This window comes from Centruroides sculpturatus, unplaced genomic scaffold (assembly GCF_000671375.1).
Source record: "Centruroides sculpturatus isolate CEXI.00-Female unplaced genomic scaffold, Cexi_2.0 scaffold400, whole genome shotgun sequence".
NCBI classification, from domain to species: Eukaryota; Metazoa; Arthropoda; class Arachnida; order Scorpiones; family Buthidae; genus Centruroides; species Centruroides sculpturatus.
This window is the reverse complement of record NW_019384654.1, coordinates 392,354-413,849: the sequence shown is the minus strand read 5'-3', so window position 1 is coordinate 413,849 and position 21,496 is coordinate 392,354. Positions and strand designations below refer to the sequence as shown.

At 37.4% G+C, this 21,496-nt stretch overlaps 2 protein-coding genes across 6 annotated transcripts in view; one reads left to right on the top strand and one right to left on the bottom strand.

The window, feature by feature from the left end:
- The window catches only part of LOC111626378 (WD repeat-containing protein 7-like), a 101,901-nt gene extending 86,324 nt beyond the window's left edge, over nt 1-15,577 (top strand). For all 5 annotated transcript variants that reach the window (XM_023369733.1, XM_023369737.1, XM_023369736.1 and 2 more), the window contains 10 exons: nt 10,517-10,742; nt 10,809-10,950; nt 11,020-11,187; nt 12,068-12,262; nt 12,344-12,530; nt 12,592-12,862; nt 12,934-13,016; nt 14,917-15,016; nt 15,084-15,188; nt 15,257-15,577. In XM_023369733.1, the coding sequence (XP_023225501.1) occupies nt 10,517-10,742; nt 10,809-10,950; nt 11,020-11,187; nt 12,068-12,262; nt 12,344-12,530; nt 12,592-12,862; nt 12,934-13,016; nt 14,917-15,016; nt 15,084-15,188; nt 15,257-15,445 (1,666 nt within the window). In that variant the 3' untranslated portion in view covers nt 15,446-15,577. The remainder of the gene's footprint in view (nt 1-10,516; nt 10,743-10,808; nt 10,951-11,019; nt 11,188-12,067; nt 12,263-12,343; nt 12,531-12,591; nt 12,863-12,933; nt 13,017-14,916; nt 15,017-15,083; nt 15,189-15,256) is intronic.
- Nucleotides 15,578-15,586: 9 nt separating this feature from the next.
- LOC111626380 (ornithine decarboxylase antizyme 1-like) lies at nt 15,587-20,103 on the bottom strand (the record flags this gene model as incomplete). Its single annotated transcript, XM_023369739.1, has 4 exons — nt 15,587-15,901; nt 15,968-16,053; nt 16,121-16,281; nt 19,960-20,103. Coding segments are annotated over 4 exons (507 nt in total), but the record flags the coding sequence as incomplete, so codon positions are not given.
- Between the last annotated feature and the right edge of the window lie 1,393 nt (nt 20,104-21,496).

The window sequence follows — 21,496 nt, the reverse complement described above, 5'->3', positions numbered from 1 at the left end:
GGTCAAAATGTGGTAAAATACAACAAAATAAACATTGTGAAAACCTAAATTACCTAACTTCACTGCCTGTAACCGGTGTTCTCCAATACGAAGGACTTTGCAAACGTATTGGAGAAGAACACCAGTTACAGGCAGTGAAGTTAGGTAATTTATCAATTACGGTGTTATAATTTCTATATAGTTTATTGTGAAAACCTTTCTGCATTAATTAAACCAACAATTTGGTTCTATGCCGCTAAGTTGTTTAATTTGTATAAACAAATTCGTATCCGACTAAAAAGTATTTAGTCGGATGCGAAGTTTATTATTAAAGTATATTATTCGGATGGATTATAATCATAAATATAAATCGACGATCGGAATCTTTGGTTGGAACAAAGTTTTAATACGGCTCGTTATTATATTTTGGGATTTAGATTTATATAACAACGATATTAAACCAAAACATGGCCGTAATTAATCGGGCTATTATCTCGCTAATATTAATAACTAGATATTAAGTAATTTGGTATTAGAGGTAGACGTTAGGCACCATCTCTTATCTAAATTAATAATTTACTCCAACACGGTTCTAACTTATTTNATATTTTTATTATTAATTAATAATTTTCTATTATACTTATGAAAATATTAAATATTAAAAAAATACAGTATTTTTAAAGTTAAAATAAGATTAAACTAATGAAAACAAAAACCAAAGTGGTGGAGAGGTACCATGCACTTCTATATCGATGACATAATACATGTAACTGAGGAGTGAACAAAGAGAAGAAAGTTGAATTAATTAAGTCAGAAAAAAGAAAGTGTGCATTATAATCAAGACAATGCAAATACTGTATTCATCTTTAAAATACTGGTATTAAATCTGTCTTCCTGTCGTATAAAATCACGGCGACTTCTGTTAATTGAGTTATCCAATAATAAAATACAGTACCAGTGTAGCTCTATCGTTGAAAAAATTCACTTATTTTTGCTCACCTCAACTTTTAGCCATATCTGTGCACAAAATACACATGGAAATGTGGTATTACAGCACACCACCTGTATTGGACAACCACCTGTCTAAAAGACCACATTTTGAAGGAACCGTGGGTGGTCATCATAGACAGGTTTAATATATAGATGAAAATAATCTGTCATTTTACTGTTTCAAAAAATATTTAAAAGTAAAAGAAAAACCAGAATTGAATAAATGACGTGTCATATGTTGTAGAAATACAGTTGCTTTATTTATTCTTTTATTGTAATTAATTCATATTCAGATTAACAGTCTGTTAGAAGTATATATCAGGATTTTAACCTTTGATTGTGTATGTCCTAGAACAGCATTATTTGTGTGTTTTTTGTTAGATGGTTAAGAATCTTGTATTATTAATATAATGTTAGATGTTTTTTAGACTGGCCACCTCATCAACTACTACACGGTCACACTGGTCGCGTCACGTGCCTCCTGTATCCTCACCATTTACACAATCGATACGACATCGCACATCTGTTATCTGGAGGAGTAGACTTTTCGGTATGCTTGTGGGACATTTATGCTGGAACTTTAATTCACAGATTTTGCGTCCATGCGGGAGAGATCACACAATTACTGATTCCTCCAAATAACTGTAATGTAAGTTTTTTATTGCATTTGACAAAATAAATCACCAAATTCTTAGTGTTAATTAAAATAAATATTTTTTTGTAGCCTCGCGTTCTCCAAAGCGTCTGTTCCATTGCAAGTGATCATTCTGTCTGTCTGTTGGGACTGAGAGAGAAAAAATGTTTTATGTTGGCCAGTCGACATCTTTTTCCAGTGCAGGTGATCAAATGGAGGCCTCTTGACGATTTCATGGTCGTTGGTTGCGCAGACGGTTCGGTGTACGTTTGGCAGATGGAAACTGGTTCGTATTAATAGTAATGCTTTATAAATATCATAAGTAATTATTAGAAACAATAATGTATATTTTTAGATATTTTTTATAATTTCAGTTGATCATTCCTTTTTAAATAATAAATCTATCAAAATGTGATGTGTTGTGACTTAAAAACTGTTAATCAGAAAGATTTTGCATTTGTCATTAACCAAGATTCACATTCTATTTATTATAATTACAAATATTGCTATCAGAATCACTAAGTCCAAACATACAAACTGAAATAAATTTATAAAACTTAATAGACAAAATTATCATTAAAATAAATAATAACTATGTTGTTATCTTCAGGTAAATAGTGCAAAAAGATAGCTTAAAAATGCCTATCAGCTTTAACATAGCTTGATAATGCACAATTGTTACCTGTTTTAATCAGTACATTAAACATCAAATGTTTGAATTATTTGTTCACAGTAAGTTTTTACTTCAGTTATATGCTAGCTGTTGTTGTTGGTATTAAAACAGACAAACAACACTGAAAGAATTACTGTTAATTAATAATAACTCTCTCACAAATCATCACCTTGTTGAGATGAGAATGCTTAATAGTTCCAATGAAACAGACAATGCAAGAGGGAGCACAAGCTTCCAGTAGGCATCCACAGGAAATTTTCCATGGGGAGAGGACAAAGCTTGGATGCAAATAATTAACAAATTGTTATGTAATTTTGGGACTTTTTTTTACAAGTAGATTTTCACAAATATACTTTATGAAAATTTTACATATTTTAAAAATACTTGTAAATGCATTCTTTGTAACTCTTAAATTATTTATTTTCATTTTTGGGATTGTTTTAATGTATTCTTTTTTAACCCCACATTATCTTTTTAGCTCATATTCTTTGTGGGGAGTGGAAATCTTTATTCTTAGACTTTTTCTAATGTAGTTAAAATAAATAAATAAATAAAGAAATGAAGCCAAGAATGACTCATGAGCAATATTTATCCAGAGTGGATGGCTGCTAAACAGCACTGTTCTCCACGTTGAATAACTGATCAATAAACACCTGGCTTTAGGTACATAAGCATACCCACTTCTGTGTAGAAAACAAAAATGGTTGTGTTCACAGCACACTGTCTTGGACATTGCCCAGATTAAAAAGTTTGTGTTTGTGGGTTAAGCAGAAGCTCACATTTGAAAAACCTGTTAGTTTCCCTTGGCCACTAGTGGTGAACACAGCGTTGGCCAAAATATGGCGACTGCATCATAAACACATTCACTACCTTGCTCACACCAACCTAGCCAATATACTTCAGTGATAATTCAGCCACTGACTATCAAGGACAAAAACCATGCCAATGGATGAAGTGAACTCAAGAAGTAAATGAATTCATCAACCATACCTGTACACCAACACAAAACCCAAAACAGACATGACAACTTACAAACACTACAGGATAAATTCACACAAATACCCACATCTCTGTTACAAAGCAAAGGATTTGTTGATCAGGAAAGAACAATTATACACAACAACCTTATTCCACAAACAATGTTTTAACATATCAAACAACAGGTTGCATAACAGATCTATCAATAAACACAAACACTTGATCACATAGATTAGATATTCACTGACAGTATCTTAACAGCAGTCACTCATAAAAACATAACACTAGCAAAAACACTAACACAATTATTACAACCAATGACACTATAGACACAGAACTAATTAAAACAAATGTTTTTCAGGAAATAACAACTAAACATACAGGTTCAGATTCCATACAAGATCACAAATACACATATCAAAATGAGTGGGAAAAAACTATACACTACTTGAATGCATGCTACCAAAACACATTCAACCAGAATAAACATTTTCAGACATACATTTGTGTATTTGGTGCAGTCACTACAACTATTCACCAAACTCTTAAATTTCAATCAGACAAATAATAAATCTTTTTGTCAAAGAGGACTAGAAACACAAATAAATAACATTAGACAACAATTAGGACTCAATAAACTGAAAAAATACAAAGCCTGTACTAAAAAACAACATAAATTATTCACAAACAATAAGTCACTTTTCTAGAAATTTCCACATACCAGACCCACACACAATTGTGAGATCATGGTCGAAGGTTTTGTACCTTCAAGTTGTTGGGACATTGAGGCCCGCTCACTTGTCTTAGGATGGCTTTTAATATAGCTATGTTGCCCAAATCTTTTGACTCATTCAATTGTCAGGACTGACACCAGATAGGGATGAGATTTGTGCCCTATCATATATAAATTCATATATAGTTAATAGGGACCTCCTGTTTCTAATTTTTCCATATTTGGTATTGGCTTTCATCTACCTAACTCTGTTCTCAAGATTAAGAAAAGACAGACAAATGATAGTGGGAAATTTATAGGTTACAATTTTTTTAAAATTGAAGCTCAACAACTCAGACTATTAAACCAATAGTCTGAGTTGTCTGCTCTTTGGTCCAATTCAATCACACACACAATTGAATCATGTAGGATAAGAGGAAGAAAACATCAAAATAAACACAAATGACATTTAGCATGCAGTACAAAGAACACAGTGGAAGACACCTGGTGCAGACAACATTGAAAATTTCTGATAAAAAAATTTACATCTCTGCACCTGGAACTAGCCAAACATTTTGTGCATGAAATTAAAAATACTAAAGACTGGCCAAAATTTCTTACGCAGGGCATCACAACATAAAACCAGTGGTGGTATTTAGCTGGTTTGCACCAGCTCATCAGAACTGCTTCCTAAAATATTTTTAGTTTGGTGAACCACACCAAACTAAAATAACAGTTAAAATATTCCAGATGTGCAGTATCTCAATATATGTATAAAATAATTATCCATTTCCTGTGTGCACTGTGGATTCTATTTAAAAGCAATATATATACAGTGCTGGCAAAAAGTATTTGAACATGATGTAAGAAAATAATCATTTAGTTTGAGCTCATTTTACAAGAAAATAAAAATTTAATGTTTAAAACAAACTTTGTTCATTGGGTTATTAAGTGTTATATAATCTATTGTAATATGAAATTTCATTGCTTAAAACAAGTAATGATTAAAGTTATTTGATTTAACTTGTCTAAGAAATGAAATATATAAATTATCTTAAGATAGAACTTTCTCATTAAACTCAATATTTTTCATATGTTCTTTTCTTTTATCAATAGACAACAAGAAATTAGATCAGCATTATAACAGGCCTAATTTTAAAAAATGTCAGAGAAAGAGAATTTATTTTAAGATAAAATATATAAGCAGTGTGTTCACAGCATATTATTGAAAACTATCTTTTTTTATTGAAGGACATTTAGATAGAGTAGTACAAGGTTTATTGGCTGAAGAAATACTCAGTGCCTGCGACGAGAACGTGGTGAGTGCCGGTGACCGAATGACGAATCCCGCCATACACTTTTTTCGCGGTCTACGGCATCGTAATCTAGATGCCATCAGACACGCTGCCCAGAGAGGTTTCCATCAGCTGCAGCATCCTCATCATTCCCAACAATCCGGAGTCGACGGTACAGAAGTGGCACAGAGAACGCGTGCCAACCCTTTAATGATACAAGGACTGCGAACCAATCCCAATGATCAAGATAGTCACATATTATTCTTCGATATTGAAGCACTTATAGGTTGGTTATTTATCATCAAGTAAAGTGTGATTATTTAAATTATAACTGTTTTTGTAAATTTCAAATTAACTTTAAACAGTTCAGCTGTTAACGGAAGAATATTCAACTATGTCGCCCGCCACCTTAGAAGGACAGGGCTTGATCAATCAGACGGAATATCAGAAATACCAAAACTTGGCAAGTTCACCAGATGCCCAGAAAAAATTAACAGGTATATCAATGATAAAATTCAAATGGAAACTATGCATAAATTATTTATTTTGCAAATAAAAAATTTCAAGTAAAGTAAAAATTTCATCATATACATTTTAAAAAATTAGGTTTTATTGCAAAGATGAAAGATACGGCCGAAACTGCCGCACATAAGATACAAGCAAAAGCTGAAAGCGTGGGTTTTAAGGCTGTGTCGGGAGAAGTCACAATTTCTGGAAAGGTAAGTCATGACAATTAATAAAATTGTTAGAAAGTAATTTACAGGTTTTATTTCTACTTTCACTTTCCTGACTGTTATAATATAACATGGGAAAGTATTTTAAAATTATGTCAAATTAACCCTCTGGGATTTTTACAAATCTTTGTTTGAGACTTCGCAAATGCACAAAAGTGGGGAAATTCTGTGTGTGTGTTGGCATCTATTTTGCTTAATATCTCAGGATGGGGTAAAAATTAAGAAACAAAATTTGGCATGGTAACTTGTATGTAAGGGACATCAATGTTGTTAAATTTTGGTGGCTGAAGGTTGAAGGGATGGGGAGATAGAAGAGGTCACTTGTAATATTTTGAATGGGACCAGACGTAATGGAAATTTTACAGGTTATTTACATTTACAATATTTTTAAAAACTTGTCTCTACCCTTGAAATTAAGCCGCCTTTTGATTTTTATAATAATAATAAAGTTTTTTAAATTTAAATATCTATTTTAAATGGAGAGTTTTATCATAGAAAGTCAAGAGAGCCCTTCCAGATTTTTATATTCATAACTTTTATAAGTTTGTGTGAATATATTAAAGGCAAATGATTGCTAGATTATACCTGAGTATATTACTACTACTATTAATAATTAAATGCTAAGTAATTTGATATTACAGGTAGGCATTAGGTACCATCTCTCACTAAATTTAATAATTATAATTGATTAATATTTTAACAATTAATTTGAAGATTCCGGAAGAAAATAATTGGCCAAAGTGGGACTCAAACTCGCAAATCCAGCTTACTGTGCGGTCACGTTGCCAGTTATGCTAATCGGACTTTTGTCCGATCTTCGCTTCAAGACATTTAATTTAGATATAACCATACTTGAAATTAATGTATATGTACAGTACATTAATTTCAATCATTTGTAATTTAAACATGGTGGTCATTAATTATGCCTCCTGTAACAGGATTATTCCCTTCTATTAATAAAGTTTGAGTTATTCACATATATCCAAGATGATTACATATTGTATCAAAATCTAATTAGATTAATTCGTTTATTAGTTAGTAAAGATTCCTGCAGATGGCAAAATAGGTGTTGTTTTATATTACATTATTTTAAACAGTATAGTATACACAATACTTTTATTCATACCATTAGATTACTATATTATAATATATGTTCTGCACAGATGTGGTCTTGTAGATGGGGCAAATGCTGTACTATATCTCAAAGTACCCAAAACAAACCACAGCATTTAAAAAACTTTTATGGGTATCAGAAATACTTTTTTTATTTTGGCTTTTAATTTTTAAGAATGGCTACCACCTCAGAAATGTTACTGAATAGTCAATATATTTATATTTAATTTACGTTGGAACAGTAGTGTGTTAGTCTTATATGCCAAAATGAGACGGTACATAGAGCACGCTCTTATTTGCGCAGAAAATCATATGTTTATGCTTGCCATTTTCTTATCATTGTAAATAGTCAAGAAAATACAAAATGGTTAAAAAAACAAGAAAAACAAATTTATTTTTCATCTTTAAAACATACAGTAAATTATTTTATGCATTTTATAAGATGTGTATATGACTTTGTACAGTATATTAAATTATTTAACAAGTATTTAAAGAACATACGGAGTGATTCAGGAAGATGTACTGCCACTTATGGAGCTTATATGGAGCAGAATGACACGAGGTCATTCTGAGCAAAAAATGTCCTATAAACTTGGGTCCTATTGTCAATAGTTAGAGTAATTTACTGTGAACATCAAATCTACTATGTGGGGATGTATGAAGGATATTGTGTACCAGACAAAAGCACAAACACAAGGAGCTACTTGCATGTATTAAGTGCTAATCAAGGACGGGCACGCAGAGCTACACGGAGTGGCACGTGTGTTTCATAAGCACGAGGCCGAGTGCATTAAAATACATTTTTGGAAATCTCGTAAACTCGTTAAGTTTGTAAACATTAATGTAAAACGGACCCATAGTAGACTAACTTTTATTTTTAAAATCGTTATTTACAACAGTTTATTACAAAAAAAATGCATTTTATTTTCAAGTTAGGCGAGGTTATGTGCCGTTCACCGCGAATTATTCCAAGTTTATACATTTTTTTGCTCAAAATGACCTCCAAAATAATCTCCAAGTGATGGAATATCCTCTCGAATCACTCTGTACTAAAGTAAATAATTTTGATTATGTAATTTATATTTAATTTCTTCACTAGGGATCAATGGTTAATAACAAAAATGGAAATATTTCAAATGGTCCTAATAGAAAGCCCAGTCATCTCAACATGGCAGAAGCAAATTTGACCATGGAGATCGCTCAGCTTCTTTTGTCCATTTTACACGCCTGGGGCGTGGATGCCGATCTGGACAGAGTTTCCGAAAGCAAACTGGGGCTGTTGAGGCCCATGAGGGCCGTCTGTTTCGGACTTCTCTCTCGCAGCGGTCACATGGCCCTCCTCCTTCCAACATACGTGTACAAGTTAGACATACTCGAAACCAAAGCAACAACGGTCGAACAGTAAGACGAGATCGTCTTTTGAATTTCTTAGTTTAATTTGTCTTTTAATTTAATCTAAAAGTTTTTCATCGTTTGATAATTCAGAACGTCCGAGAAGAAAAAAGTGTCCATACTCACCTCGGAGATTCCTCCCGAACTGATCGAAGAAGAAGAACGAGCGTGCAAATTTTCGTCGCGAGGACACTGGGAATTGTCCACCGCCGTCACCACTAACCACCTGTTGGCCATCATAGCATTGGGTAATACTTTGATGTCCATGAACAGTGCCACTTTTGTTCCAGAACAAGAGAGGCGACGCAAATTGCTTCGGTAAGTGTATTTAATTAGAATTTATTGTACAATTAACAACGTAGACATATATTTGAACAATTAATCGTGAAAATGCTAAAGGTGAATATTTTCTTTACATTAATCAGCGTTTTCGATTGGGATTATTACAGAAAAATTATGATTTTTGAACGCGCGTGTTTCTCGAGTTCACACAATAAAACATTCCTAAGAATATCGCATTAATCGAAGGTTCTCGTAAATCACAAGTTGTATCTATCACTTAAATCATATTAAAATAGATAAAATAAGCTTTTAAAATACAATGTGTACCTTGTATAACACAACGTACAGTACATATTGTATTTTCGCAGATTGTCTGGCATGCCGGTTTAAGTGAGATTATGCATCCCTCTCTAGAAGACGCATTTAAAGAACGAGTTTTTATTCTGAAACTGTCAGCATTACGTCAAAAACTACTATTATACGTTTAATTTATTCATTTTGTCGTCTTTCTAACGACGTAAAATACTCGCGCAATGCCAAAAGTGCTTTTTTTTTATTTTATTGTAATTTGATTCAAAAGCAAAAAATATAAAATTTCAGAAATTCTCCGTAAATTATCTCAACTTTCACCATTGACATCCTCTTTGTGTGAAAATTAAGAGGTGTTATTTTTAAGGTTGGGGTAGATGGTCAGTGTAGCCCACACTAACTAATGCTGTTACTAATGTCAATAAGTCGTTGTTTTATTGTCTTGTAAATAAAATCAGGAAGAGCATTTTCAAGTCAGTCAAGTTATAGTGTATTGTACTCGGAAGAATGTTCTTTTAACATTAAATCTACAACTAATATTTGACATTTAATCTGACTTTAATCATTTAATATTAACATTTAATCTGGCTAATTTTACTTTTTAATCGCAGTTTAACCAACATGCCGGTCAAAATGTGGTAAAATACAACAAAATAAACATTGTGAAAACCTAAATTACCTAACTTCACTGCCTGTAACCGGTGTTCTCCAATACGAAGGACTTTGCAAACGTATTGGAGAAGAACACCAGTTACAGGCAGTGAAGTTAGGTAATTTATCAATTACGGTGTTATAATTTCTATATAGTTTATTGTGAAAACCTTTCTGCATTAATTAAACCAACAATTTGGTTCTATGCCGCTAAGTTGTTTAATTTGTATAAACAAATTCGTATCCGACTAAAAAGTATTTAGTCGGATGCGAAGTTTATTATTAAAGTATATTATTCGGATGGATTATAATCATAAATATAAATCGACGATCGGAATCTTTGGTTGGAACAAAGTTTTAATACGGCTCGTTATTATATTTTGGGATTTAGATTTATATAACAACGATATTAAACCAAAACATGGCCGTAATTAATCGGGCTATTATCTCGCTAATATTAATAACTAGATATTAAGTAATTTGGTATTAGAGGTAGACGTTAGGCACCATCTCTTATCTAAATTAATAATTTACTCCAACACGGTTCTAACTTATTTAATAAATTATTATTAATTATTAATTTAGATAAGAGATGGCGCCTAACGTCTACCTCTAATACCAAATTACTTAATATCTAGTTATTAATAATAGCGAGATAATAGCCCGATTAATTACGGCCATGGTTTGGTTTAATATCGTTGCATCGGGCTTCGGGAGTTTATTATATTTATATAGCAATTGTAAAAAAATTTAAATGGGTTTTATTTCTTCAAGTAGGTTGAGCCGTGCCGAAAGCAAGGCTGGAATCACGGGTACGGAAGTGCCCAACCAAGAAGCAATCGAATCCGGATTGTCTAGTCAGCAAGCTCAAATCAAAAAAGGATGGAGTTTACTGACTGCGCTTCATTGCGTTCTCTTACCGGAGTTGGTTCGCACCCCTAACTTCAAAAATCCTCAGGTAGAAATACTGGCCAGGCGTTGGCAAGACAGATGCTTAGAGGTAAGGCGACGACGCTCTTCGGTTCGGAAAACCGACGGAAATTGACGTCTTGGTAAAAAATTTTAGGTGCGCGAGGCGGCGCAGGCCCTCCTCCTGGCAGAACTGAGAAGAATAGGCCCGAAAGGTCGCAAGACGGTGGTGGACGAATGGGCGCCCTACCTCCCGAATTACGGAGAACCGTATCCCGCTCGCACGTGCCACGGACAGAGTAATAAACTTAATACGAGATCTTCCCGCGGAAAGTACTGTGATTTAATAGAGTCGGTTTTTATTGCAGCCGCTCCTACCACCACGTTGACCACGGTCTCCGCCGCCACCGAGACGTCGCCCAATAATCACGCGGGATCGAATTCGACCGAGGAAAATCAGCAGAATCGAAAATCGGAAGAGCACTTGTCGGAAGAAGAGGAGGAGGAAGTGGAAGTGGACGATCAGATATTAGAAGGTTATTTCTTTATCCGAGAATAAAAGTGAAATTATATACGAAGCGCTCAATGCCGTAATGTTGTAAATGCCAAAAAGACACTTTTTTTCTAGCGAATTTCATTTCAATTTTACTATGAAATGGTAAAAAAAAACTCGCTAGATTACAAGTTGTGTGCAATATCGAAATGATGTAAATATCAGCCTTACGGCACTGCACGCTTCGTATAGTGTTGCCGTGCGTAATTATCGAACCGTAAGTATAAATAATTTACATATTGTAGTACATTTACAGAGGAATTATTCTTCGGAATTGTTTTGGAATTAGTAATTTATAAAATTTTTATATTTGTAAAGGAGAAAATAATTCTGGAAGGTTTCGGAGCTTATCGTTAGGCGAGAAATAGCGCAAAACTCCGACTTCTTCCACCGATACTTCCAGTTTCTTTGCAAGTGTCGATGGAACATCATTTGCTCGGGCCTTAATATAGCCATTTACTTTGTAGACGATGAGACGGGCGGTGGAACGAACGGATCTTCGAGAATACCGTGCGAAGCACAAATGTGTCCGAACCGCGAAACCTTTTCGTCAGGTCTCTTCCAGTGAAATTCGAATATTTTTGGATTAATCCAAACTAAATCCGTAAAATTTGAACTTTGAAGCCCAATTATATGAACTTTTCCAATCGTTCTGCCCAATACGGTGTTAATTCTTGACGTAATAACGCTTCGAACCCCCGTCGTTCTCTTATTTACCTATGTAATTTTGTCGGTTGTCTGTTTTTATAAGACGTAAAAATATTTCCGATGGATAATTTTTCTGCAGAAATACGGAAATAAACGAACTTTATTGTAAGGATTGCGCGTTAAGAAGACTAAAAAATTGAATTTTGTCGAGGCAGAGAGCTGCAGGAAGCCTTCGAGTGCTGCGGAAGGCAGAAGGAAGCAGGCCACCGCCATCGTGTTACTGGGGGTGATCGGAGCGGAATACGGATACGAAATCGAACAGAGCAAAAGAAAGAGCGCGGAAGAACAGAAGAAAAAGAGCATAGTCGACGGTTTTGGTCTTTCCAACTATTCTCTCGCCAGGCACACCAGTGCGTAGGGAAAAACGTTTGTCCTATTCGTTTGACGCAATTCGTACTTATTAAGAACCGATTAAATTCTCGCCCGTTCAGGCACGGCTCTGTCTTTTCTTCTTCTGGCAAGACCCAGCCCCTATCTGCCCGCCCACACTTCGCTGAGAAGGGCCGCCATAGATCTGATCGGAAGAGGATTCACGGTGTGGGAGCGCCACCTGGACGTGTCGAAAATACTGCTAAGTCTATTGGAACTCTGCTGTAATTCCGATAGATTGGTGCCCAGGTAGGCAGCTCCTTTCTCTAATTCCTCTGATTCTTTCCTCTGATTGCCCGCAATTTTTCAGCATGTCTTACGGTCTGCCTCTGACGCCGGCGGCGGATTCCTGTCGCACGGCCCGCCACGCCCTGTCGCTGATCGCCACCGCCAGACCTCCGGCGTTCATCTCCATTTTGGCCAGAGAAGTGACCTGTTACAACAAACTGGCCCAAAACCCTCAGGCGCTGAACGTTCCCCTGCACAAGACCGTACTCAGTCGGGCCCGGCCCGAAATTCTCAGGGTGATCGAATTACTCATCGACAAGATGCAGACGGACGTCTCGGACTTGCTGGTCGAGGTAGGACCTTTCCGTTTTCGTAAAAAGAAAATTAAGACCCGAATCGGTAATGGCGGTTACTTAAAATTCAGACCATGGACATCGTTCTCCACTGTTTAGACCACACCCAGCTGAAGACGAAAGGTTTGAGCGAAACGTTCCCCGCCATATGCAGGTAAGGAGAGTCTTTCTCCATTTTTCCACCTATTATTATCCATTTAAACGCGGGTCTGGGTTTTGAATTTAACAAAATCTCTACCCCGTTCGGATTCGATCGAAGCGCGAGGCAGTTTTCTGCAGACGAATTTCTTCAAATTATAAAATGTATCGGGTGGTATGGGGTGAAATTTTACCTGTTTTGATATTTACTTTCCCGACTGTTATATATAACAGGGAAAGTATGGTCATCCGTCAGAAAACGAACCCCCAAGATTACGTTTTTGGATACGGGGACCTCGAAACGTCGAGAAATGAAAAAAAAAACCGGGATTTTTTGCACCTGTGTTTGGGGAGGCACGATTTTCTTCATGCTCTTTGAAGTTTAAAAACTCCCACAATTTTGCAGGGTGGTTTGTTTATTAGGGGTTCGACGCTATTATATTTCGGTGGTTAAAGGTCGAGGGGTGGGAAGACGCGCGTATAACCGTCTCCGGTAGGGCCGGATTTAATGACGATTTTACTGGCTATTTTCAATTCTTTTTTTATAAAACCCGTCCCCACCCTCGAAATGAAGCTTTTTGCCATTTTATAATAGTTAAAAAAAATAACTTTTTAAATAATGTGATAACAGATGGAGCCACCAAACTTTTCCGGGAAAGTTAAGCCGGCAAATACGGCGATTTTCCACCAGACGAAAGTAATCGTCGGTAAAGTTTTTTCAAAACTGGAAATTTCACCTCGGCCACCCCATACGAATTGCCGTGGGCTGCAAAACGCCAAAAATTTAATACTGCGTTTCCCCGAAAATAAGACCGGGTCTTACATTGTTGCTGCGAAAGACGCGTGAGAGTTTATTTTCGGGAGATGTCTTCATTTTCGTGCAGGGCAATGTAAATTTATTCCGAGTACGGTCGTGGTTATACCCCGTTCGCACACAATCCACGACTCACTTCGATCTCGATTTACCCACAATCTGGATTGTGACTGTCGCCAGTGGAACGTCGTGATGTTCGCACAGGTAACTCGCTTGAGAAGAACCGGGCTATTACACGCGATGATATAATTGACATAACTACGCGGTAAGTCACCAACACCAACAAACAAAATGGAAGTTTTGGTTAGAAATAAATACTTTTTCTTGCCGTATATCTAATAATAGACACATGTCTTTTTTATTTTTCTGTCGATAGCCGGACACGTGTTCCGCAGCCATCTTGTATTTTCTCGCGCGCGTGGGATTGTGGGATCTCTCTTATAACTGGATCTAGTTTCGAGAACTCTCTCCAGTCGATGGCGATAGAACCTCGTTTCAGTCGAGATTGAAACGGTCGAGAGCGTTCGCACCAAGGAACTCTCTCCGACCTTAGTCACAATCTAGATCGAAATGCTCGGTGCGAACGGGGTATTACGCTGCAAATCCCGAATTTCTTGCCACTGCATTTCCTGCCGAACAATTGGCCCTAATCTCGCATCTAGCAACGGAGCTGTCCTTAAATCGGTGCTCCCGGTGGTGCATAGGCAACGTGGCCGTCGGCAATCATATCTCGCGAATTCTTCGTAAATATTCCACGACGATTTCTCTGCAGATTCTTGCTCCGCCATTCCTTTGTGGTACTCGGCAAAACGGCTTTCTTTTTGCCGTGGTCTCGTTTGGGAATGGAAATGTTGTTCCCTTTAAATCCAGTGTCGATCGAAGACTGGCGAGACGGGGTGGCAGACCCCGACCGTTACAAAATACGACGAAATTCGGAAAACGTTTTTCTTAACAGGGGCTTACATTAAGAGCATCCCGAAAAATCGTGCCAGGTCTTTCTTTCGGGGAAAATACGGCAGAAGCGGCACAACGGATACTTTGGGAAGTTTCCGATTGGTTTATTAATATAAAAAATAAAAGTGCGTGTTACGTATCCCGACAGGTTTAACAACGTCAGTTACTGCGCTTCCACTCGTCGGATCGCCGTGGGAGCCAAGAACGGACACCTGGCCATCTACGACCTGAGGACGTCCAGGTCTCAGGTAAGTCACCGGCGCGCATTTGGTTAGAGCCGCTCTGATCTCACTCCTTAACGTACCGTACGCGCAGGACATTTCGGCGCACAACGCGGCCATCACCGCCTGCACCTTTTCGCCGGACGGAAAGTACCTGGCTTCGTATTCCGCTGGAGAGAACAAGCTGTGTTTCTGGCAGGTGGGTGACAAGCGCTATTTTTCCACCCTTTATTTCCAGACGCATACTTTATTCTCCGTCCGTTTCAGACCGCCACGGGGCTGTTCGGCCTGGGAACGGCCCAGACCCGCTGCGTCCGAACTCACACCACCGCTCCCCTGGGCGAGGCGGCCAAGACCAACCCCCTGAAGATCGCCAGACTGGTGTGGGTGGCCAACAAGATGGTCAAACTGAGGCTGCTGGCCGACGGCACGGAGTACAAGTACGGAGTGTCGTAACGGAGTGTAATTTAAGATGTATCGATTCGGAAATCAAAATGTAATTTATCTTTTCGTTGTCGTGAATGACGTTCGAATTTTAGAATGAATGTAAAATGTACGCCAATAAAATTTTAATGGTTTAGACTGCAACTGGCACTGTTTAATGGAAATTATTTTATTTAGACACAAAATTATACACATTGTGCTAGACGGTCGATACCCACGAAAATACTAACGGCTACCATAATTTGCGGAGAATTGACTCTATATATATAATTTTTTACATACGGAAACGTGTCTAGCCACGGTCGGACAGAAAGCGGTTCTTCGAAGACGAAGAGTGTGGGGAAACCGAATCCTATTCCACGGCGTAGGCCATGTACAGCGTGTCTTCGGACGCGCCGCGAGGAGCCAACGGATGACCCGGAGCCAGAGTGACGAATCCCAGAAACATGAAAGTGCGGACGAGAACGGCTGAAAGACAACAAACGACGGTTACGGAGGTGCGGGAGTGCGCTACCCTACGGACGGGAAAAATACCTCTCTCCGTTCGGTTCTTCTCGAAACACACGACGATGTGGGTGCAGCGGAGGTCTTCTTCGGCGTATTCCAGCAGGCAGACGAACCTGGACAAAAGAAAAATCGTCAGAGGCGGCCGGGCGGACCTTACGTTTCTTTGGGCGACGACCTTACGTTTCTTTGGACCCTTCGGGCAGGATCCCGCTCGGCACCTGAACGTACAGTCTGCCCTGCCACAGGACCGCTTCCCACTCGGTGTTGGTCAATTCGGTCAGATGAAATCTAAACGTCAGCAACACGGTATCCTGGTAGGACTGCCTGGTTAGATCATCCCTCTGAAATGCACAAAACCGCCAAAATAACCAAATCGTACCTACTTTCCTCTTTTATTCCGAATGCCGTGATTATTCTAATTGAACACGCATTTCCGATTTCGACCAGATGTTGGGCAACCGGACGATAACTTCTAGACCAGTGTTTCTCGGCGGGGGCGATTAGTAACAATTTATATTTTGGCGGGCGATATACAAAACATTATAATTAATAATTAGATATTTGTTTAATTATTGTACGATATAACGAATAAAATAACATTATACTAGTCACTAGTCTATTCGATGCGGTACGAATTTGGCGTTAGCCTGGGAATTTTGAAGTGAAAGGGGCGACGATTCGTTAGAGGTTGAGAAACACTGTTCTAGATGAACCGTGTATCGTCGAACGTACGACAAATTTGGCGACGGTCACGTTGCAGCCCGCAAGTCCTCGATCGTACGCCGCTTGGAGTGGTGCCAGGTAAACGGCATTTACCAGAGCACGTGCAAACTAAGTTTTGGTGGTGGCGACGTCGTTTTTCCCGGTACCGCTGTGGGCCACCGGTTTTGATCGAGGATGCGGTGAATGCCAGTGCTTACCAAACATTCTTGATAACTGCTTCCCGCATTGTGATAGAAAGGTCTACGACGACGTGGTTTGAGGAAAATCGTGAGGGTGCACTCGAAGTCCCGACCTCGACCCTGTCAACCGTCTTTGCGAGAAACCGAAGCACCCTGGAACTTCATTGTGTCAAGGGACGAATGGAGGCAAATTATCGCAACAGCATTTCATTATTCCCAAACACGAACCAATCGGCAAAAGGTGGCAATTCGTCGTAGCGCCGTAATCTGTTTGGTGCAATTTTGGAAAATTATAACATCGTGGATGGCACAGGCAATATCGACTTGGTTTGGCAAGAATTAGCCGATAAATGCACGAAAGAAGTGTGGAAGAAGTTATGGCTGAAGGTATCAAGAATTCTCAACGAGAAGAGTCTAATCGATACGGCACGACTAAGAGAGTAGATGAGAGGGATATTGAGGAGTTCACGACGACCTTCGAGAACTGTCAGAACAAGAAATCCACGTGGAACTGGAAAATAGAAATTCCGAAAATGAAGAACCCAAAAAATCTACAGATTTCCGTAGTAAAAGTTTGGCAACGAGAACCGAAATCGTCGATCCAGATTTTGAAAGGAGTGCTAAAGCGAAACGAGGCGTTTTAGATGCGATCTTCCGTACCGACGTTTGCTTAAAGAAGGAAAAAAGAAAGCGACGAATGAAACTACGCTATTTTATCGCAAAAAACAAAAACTTCAGAAGATCAGCCAGGACCTTCATCACAAAAAATGGACTTTACATTTCTGTGCGCATATGTTTGTGTTATTTAACATACATTATTATGCAAATTAATATAAAAATAAATAAAATTTTACTTCAAGTTATTTTGGTTGCGTGTTCTCCTTTCCCTATTTACTCGGTGTTAAACGAGGTCATTGACAAGACTCTTGTTTATAACATCGTACTGTCGGTTTATCTTACCGGCATAGAGGTACGAAGGAGAACACGTAGAGAGTTGATACTCGGCGCGGAGTATTAGGTGCCCAAATCATTTGCGCATAAAAAAAGTCCAGACTCGTGGGTAGTCGGGGGACCGAGAATCGAGTCGAAATAAAATCCAAAATGGCGATCCTCTTCTACAAACGGGCAAAACAGCCACCTCACCCCACCGAAGTCGGGTGGGGGACAGTACCACCCGCGGTCATTCTAAGAAGCGAACTCTGACCTTGAAACCGAACACGTAGTTTCTTCTATATTAAATAAAATTTGTAATCTAATTTTGTAAATTTGGGAGTTCTTAAAATATGACTTTAAAACGGTTTAATGTCGTTACGAGTGGGTTTTTTAACATTATCTACTATAGTAAAATCGTGAAACCGATAAAAATTTGACTTCTAGGGCAGAGGGCGTGACCTTCGCCCTTTGACTTCGCTTTGCTCCTAAACTCTAACGAGGAGAGACATCTTTTTACTTCATTTAGTTAACCTTTCGATTCGATCTTGGATTTATATCTCGACACTATTGTAAATATCGCGTCCAAAATCCAAATTAAGTAAATTATTTGCCCTGATCATTTCTCAGTTAATTTTTACCGGCGGAACGCGTGGTCGAGGTCAACGTGGACATCGCGGACGAGGTAAGACGTGCCACGTACAGATTTTAGCCCCGCCACTACAGACGTTATATTAGGGTTGTCGTTACATCCGATGACGTTATAATCGGGTTAAACTGTATATTGTTTGCGCAAAATAAAAAAAAATTATTTCGGACGATACAATAACCACGATTTTTTTTCAAAAAACGGGAACTTTTCGTTACGCATCGACAAAAATTCGACCCTGGCCGACACGCAACGGAGAGAAATTTCGACATTGGATATGATATACCTGGATAGGTTAATTTCACCGAAAATGCATCGTGGCCGGCGAAGTTTGAACGATCGCGCTCAAAAGCAGCGATACCAAAGAAGACCCGCCTTGAGCGTCAAAGTGATTCCGCTTAGTAGTGAGTCTCCGAGACATAGTCTTGTCCGAAATACGGTTTTGCAGTTTTACTTGTTTTAACATAGAGTAAATAGGGATAGGGAAACACGCAAGCGAAAATAAAAAAATTTAAAGTTATTTTTATATTAGTTTNCAACACGCGCTATTACTTATAAAATGTCTCCCTCTTAATTACCTTTTAATAATGGCTAAAAAGAAAAACAATAGACAATAGCTCGTTCAAAAATGATATTTTGTTTTCAGAATAAATAATAATAATTATTATTTTTGCGGGACTGGTTTAAGGGCTATGCTCGATAAGTACCGTTCTAACAGTTAGAAACAAGAAACTGCAATGGCCAAAAGTTAAATTGACAGTAGGAAACTAATAATAAAAACAATTTCATATGTTTTGGCTAGGGCTCTCAAACGCTATGAAACTTTTAATCATCACTCCTTATTTCTATAAGCTATTTGTGAGAATTTATCATTTGGTTTTACTGACATCTTTATATAAACAATTTGATATAGCCTATAAATTTATTTTCGCTTAAATTTTATTCTTATCTAAGGCCAAATAAAAATTTCAAATGAATATATTTGTAATACAAATAATATATTTCTTAATTAGATAAAGACTTGTGAGAAAAATTACTAAATGCTATGTAACAACCTCCTTGACTGGAAAATATTTCATGTTAATTATGATCATAAAACAAGTTTCAATTGCTCATTTTATCTTGTAGATCTTGCATTTCAATATATATACAAAAACATTTGTTTTAAATTTTTGAATTTGTAACAATTCTAAAACTTCTATTTTCAGTTTGACTGAGACAGGTGCAAGTTTTAATGTTTGTAGCCTGTCAAATTATTATCTTTCAAGAGAAACAATGTATTACTTTAGTGCCAACAGAAGTTTATTCACCTTTAAACATTAAAAGTGAGAAGTAAAATCCAAGAATTGTTACCATGGTGAGATTTCTGTTCCCACAGATTGACACAACAATCGTTTTGACATCAACCTGTGGAAAGAAGCTGTATTTAACTATAATTAATATTAAAGCTAAATATAAATTATTGCCCGACTTCGAGATTTTTAAGGAACGAATCGGGCGAGATTGTCGTTACGGTGGCCTCAAAAATATCTACCCACCTTGGTTTGGTGATTTTGAATCACAGGGGGCACTTTTAGTTTCCCCACACCGCTGCCCTCTGCTATTGGTAGCGACACGTCGGCGGCATGGGGCACATCAGGAACACCACTGAGGCCCTGCCCCCAAGGATATACAATAACGTTTCATGGTGCTGCAAAAAAAATAAAAAATTACTTATTCCGGAATATTAAATGAGTCATTACTTAAAAAAATAGAGTTTAATCAACCACCATTGAAAATATTGTAAACCTTAATACTAATATCCTTCCAATAGTTTTAATGGAATTAGCTTATCAAGAAATTTAATGATATTAACCAATTACGAAATTTCTTAATAATAATTGGATTACTTCATTTCACCCCCGTTTTTTAGTTATCTATAAACATACTTTAAGCCTCACTATTGTATCACGAAAATAAATGGATGTATTAAAGAGCCAACAGGTCATACTACTACTAAAATTAAACTTTTTAATTTGGATCGAAACAGCTGAGACTCCTTTCCAGGCCCACCAGTGGCCAAGCGGTCTTGGTACCCTGAACAATGGGAGTTCGCGCGCCTCGCTCGGACGGGCTGGCCACGTGGAGCTTTCCGGGTTTTCTCCACGTTTGTAATGCCTAAATAGGGGCCAGTTTCCCTTAAAAAGATTTCCTGGGAAGGCATTCTCCCTAGGCAGATCGCCCAAGTGTTGCGTTGCCATTACTTAAACAACAAACAATAACCTTTCCAAAAAGACTAGTGTGTGTAAAACTAGTCGAAGCGACGCATCGTGTCCTTGTCGGGGCATGAAAATAATGGATTCGGACACGCCATCTAGAGATGATTTACTTGTAATGTCAGAAAATAAATCGAATGACAAATTGATTGACCAGGAACAGCACGGGATTTTATTTATAATAATTGTTCCTGTTTTGCACACGCAGTTTCAATAATTAAATACAGCAGTAAGAGTAATAATGAAACGTTCTGTGATGCCTTTGTAAAATAATAATATGCATTTCTGTGTTAAAAGTTGATATAATGATTTTGATGAAAAATATGATTTAATTGCAATTTATATACATTTAAGTTCTAAACGTACTATACGTAATCTAGATTCACGGCACTTTTTCAACATCAACACTAAATTAAGAGCAAACAAAGTTTCAGTCTAGCTACCTGCTCACGTGTTAGGAATCTACATAGTCTACTTCCTAAATTAACGGTCACTTTTTTGCTATATAGATTCCTAAGTTATTAGAAGAACTAAATAATTATTCGATCAATTTCCATTCAAAGACCCGGGTCTTTCAATTTAATACAAAGCAAAGATTCTCTTCATTACGATTCAATCATAGTACAGTTGATTAATGACTGTAATTTATATCTTATTACTGGTATTCTCTTCAATAAAAATTTTGAATGCGTAAATGCTTCGAAAAAATCTGGCTTCCTTAAATAAAAACGTGCTGTATAATTTTTACATATAGCAATTCAATAAACCCGTATTTTGCATCTTTCCTAATTTCCAAAATTAGCCAAAAATTATTTAACAG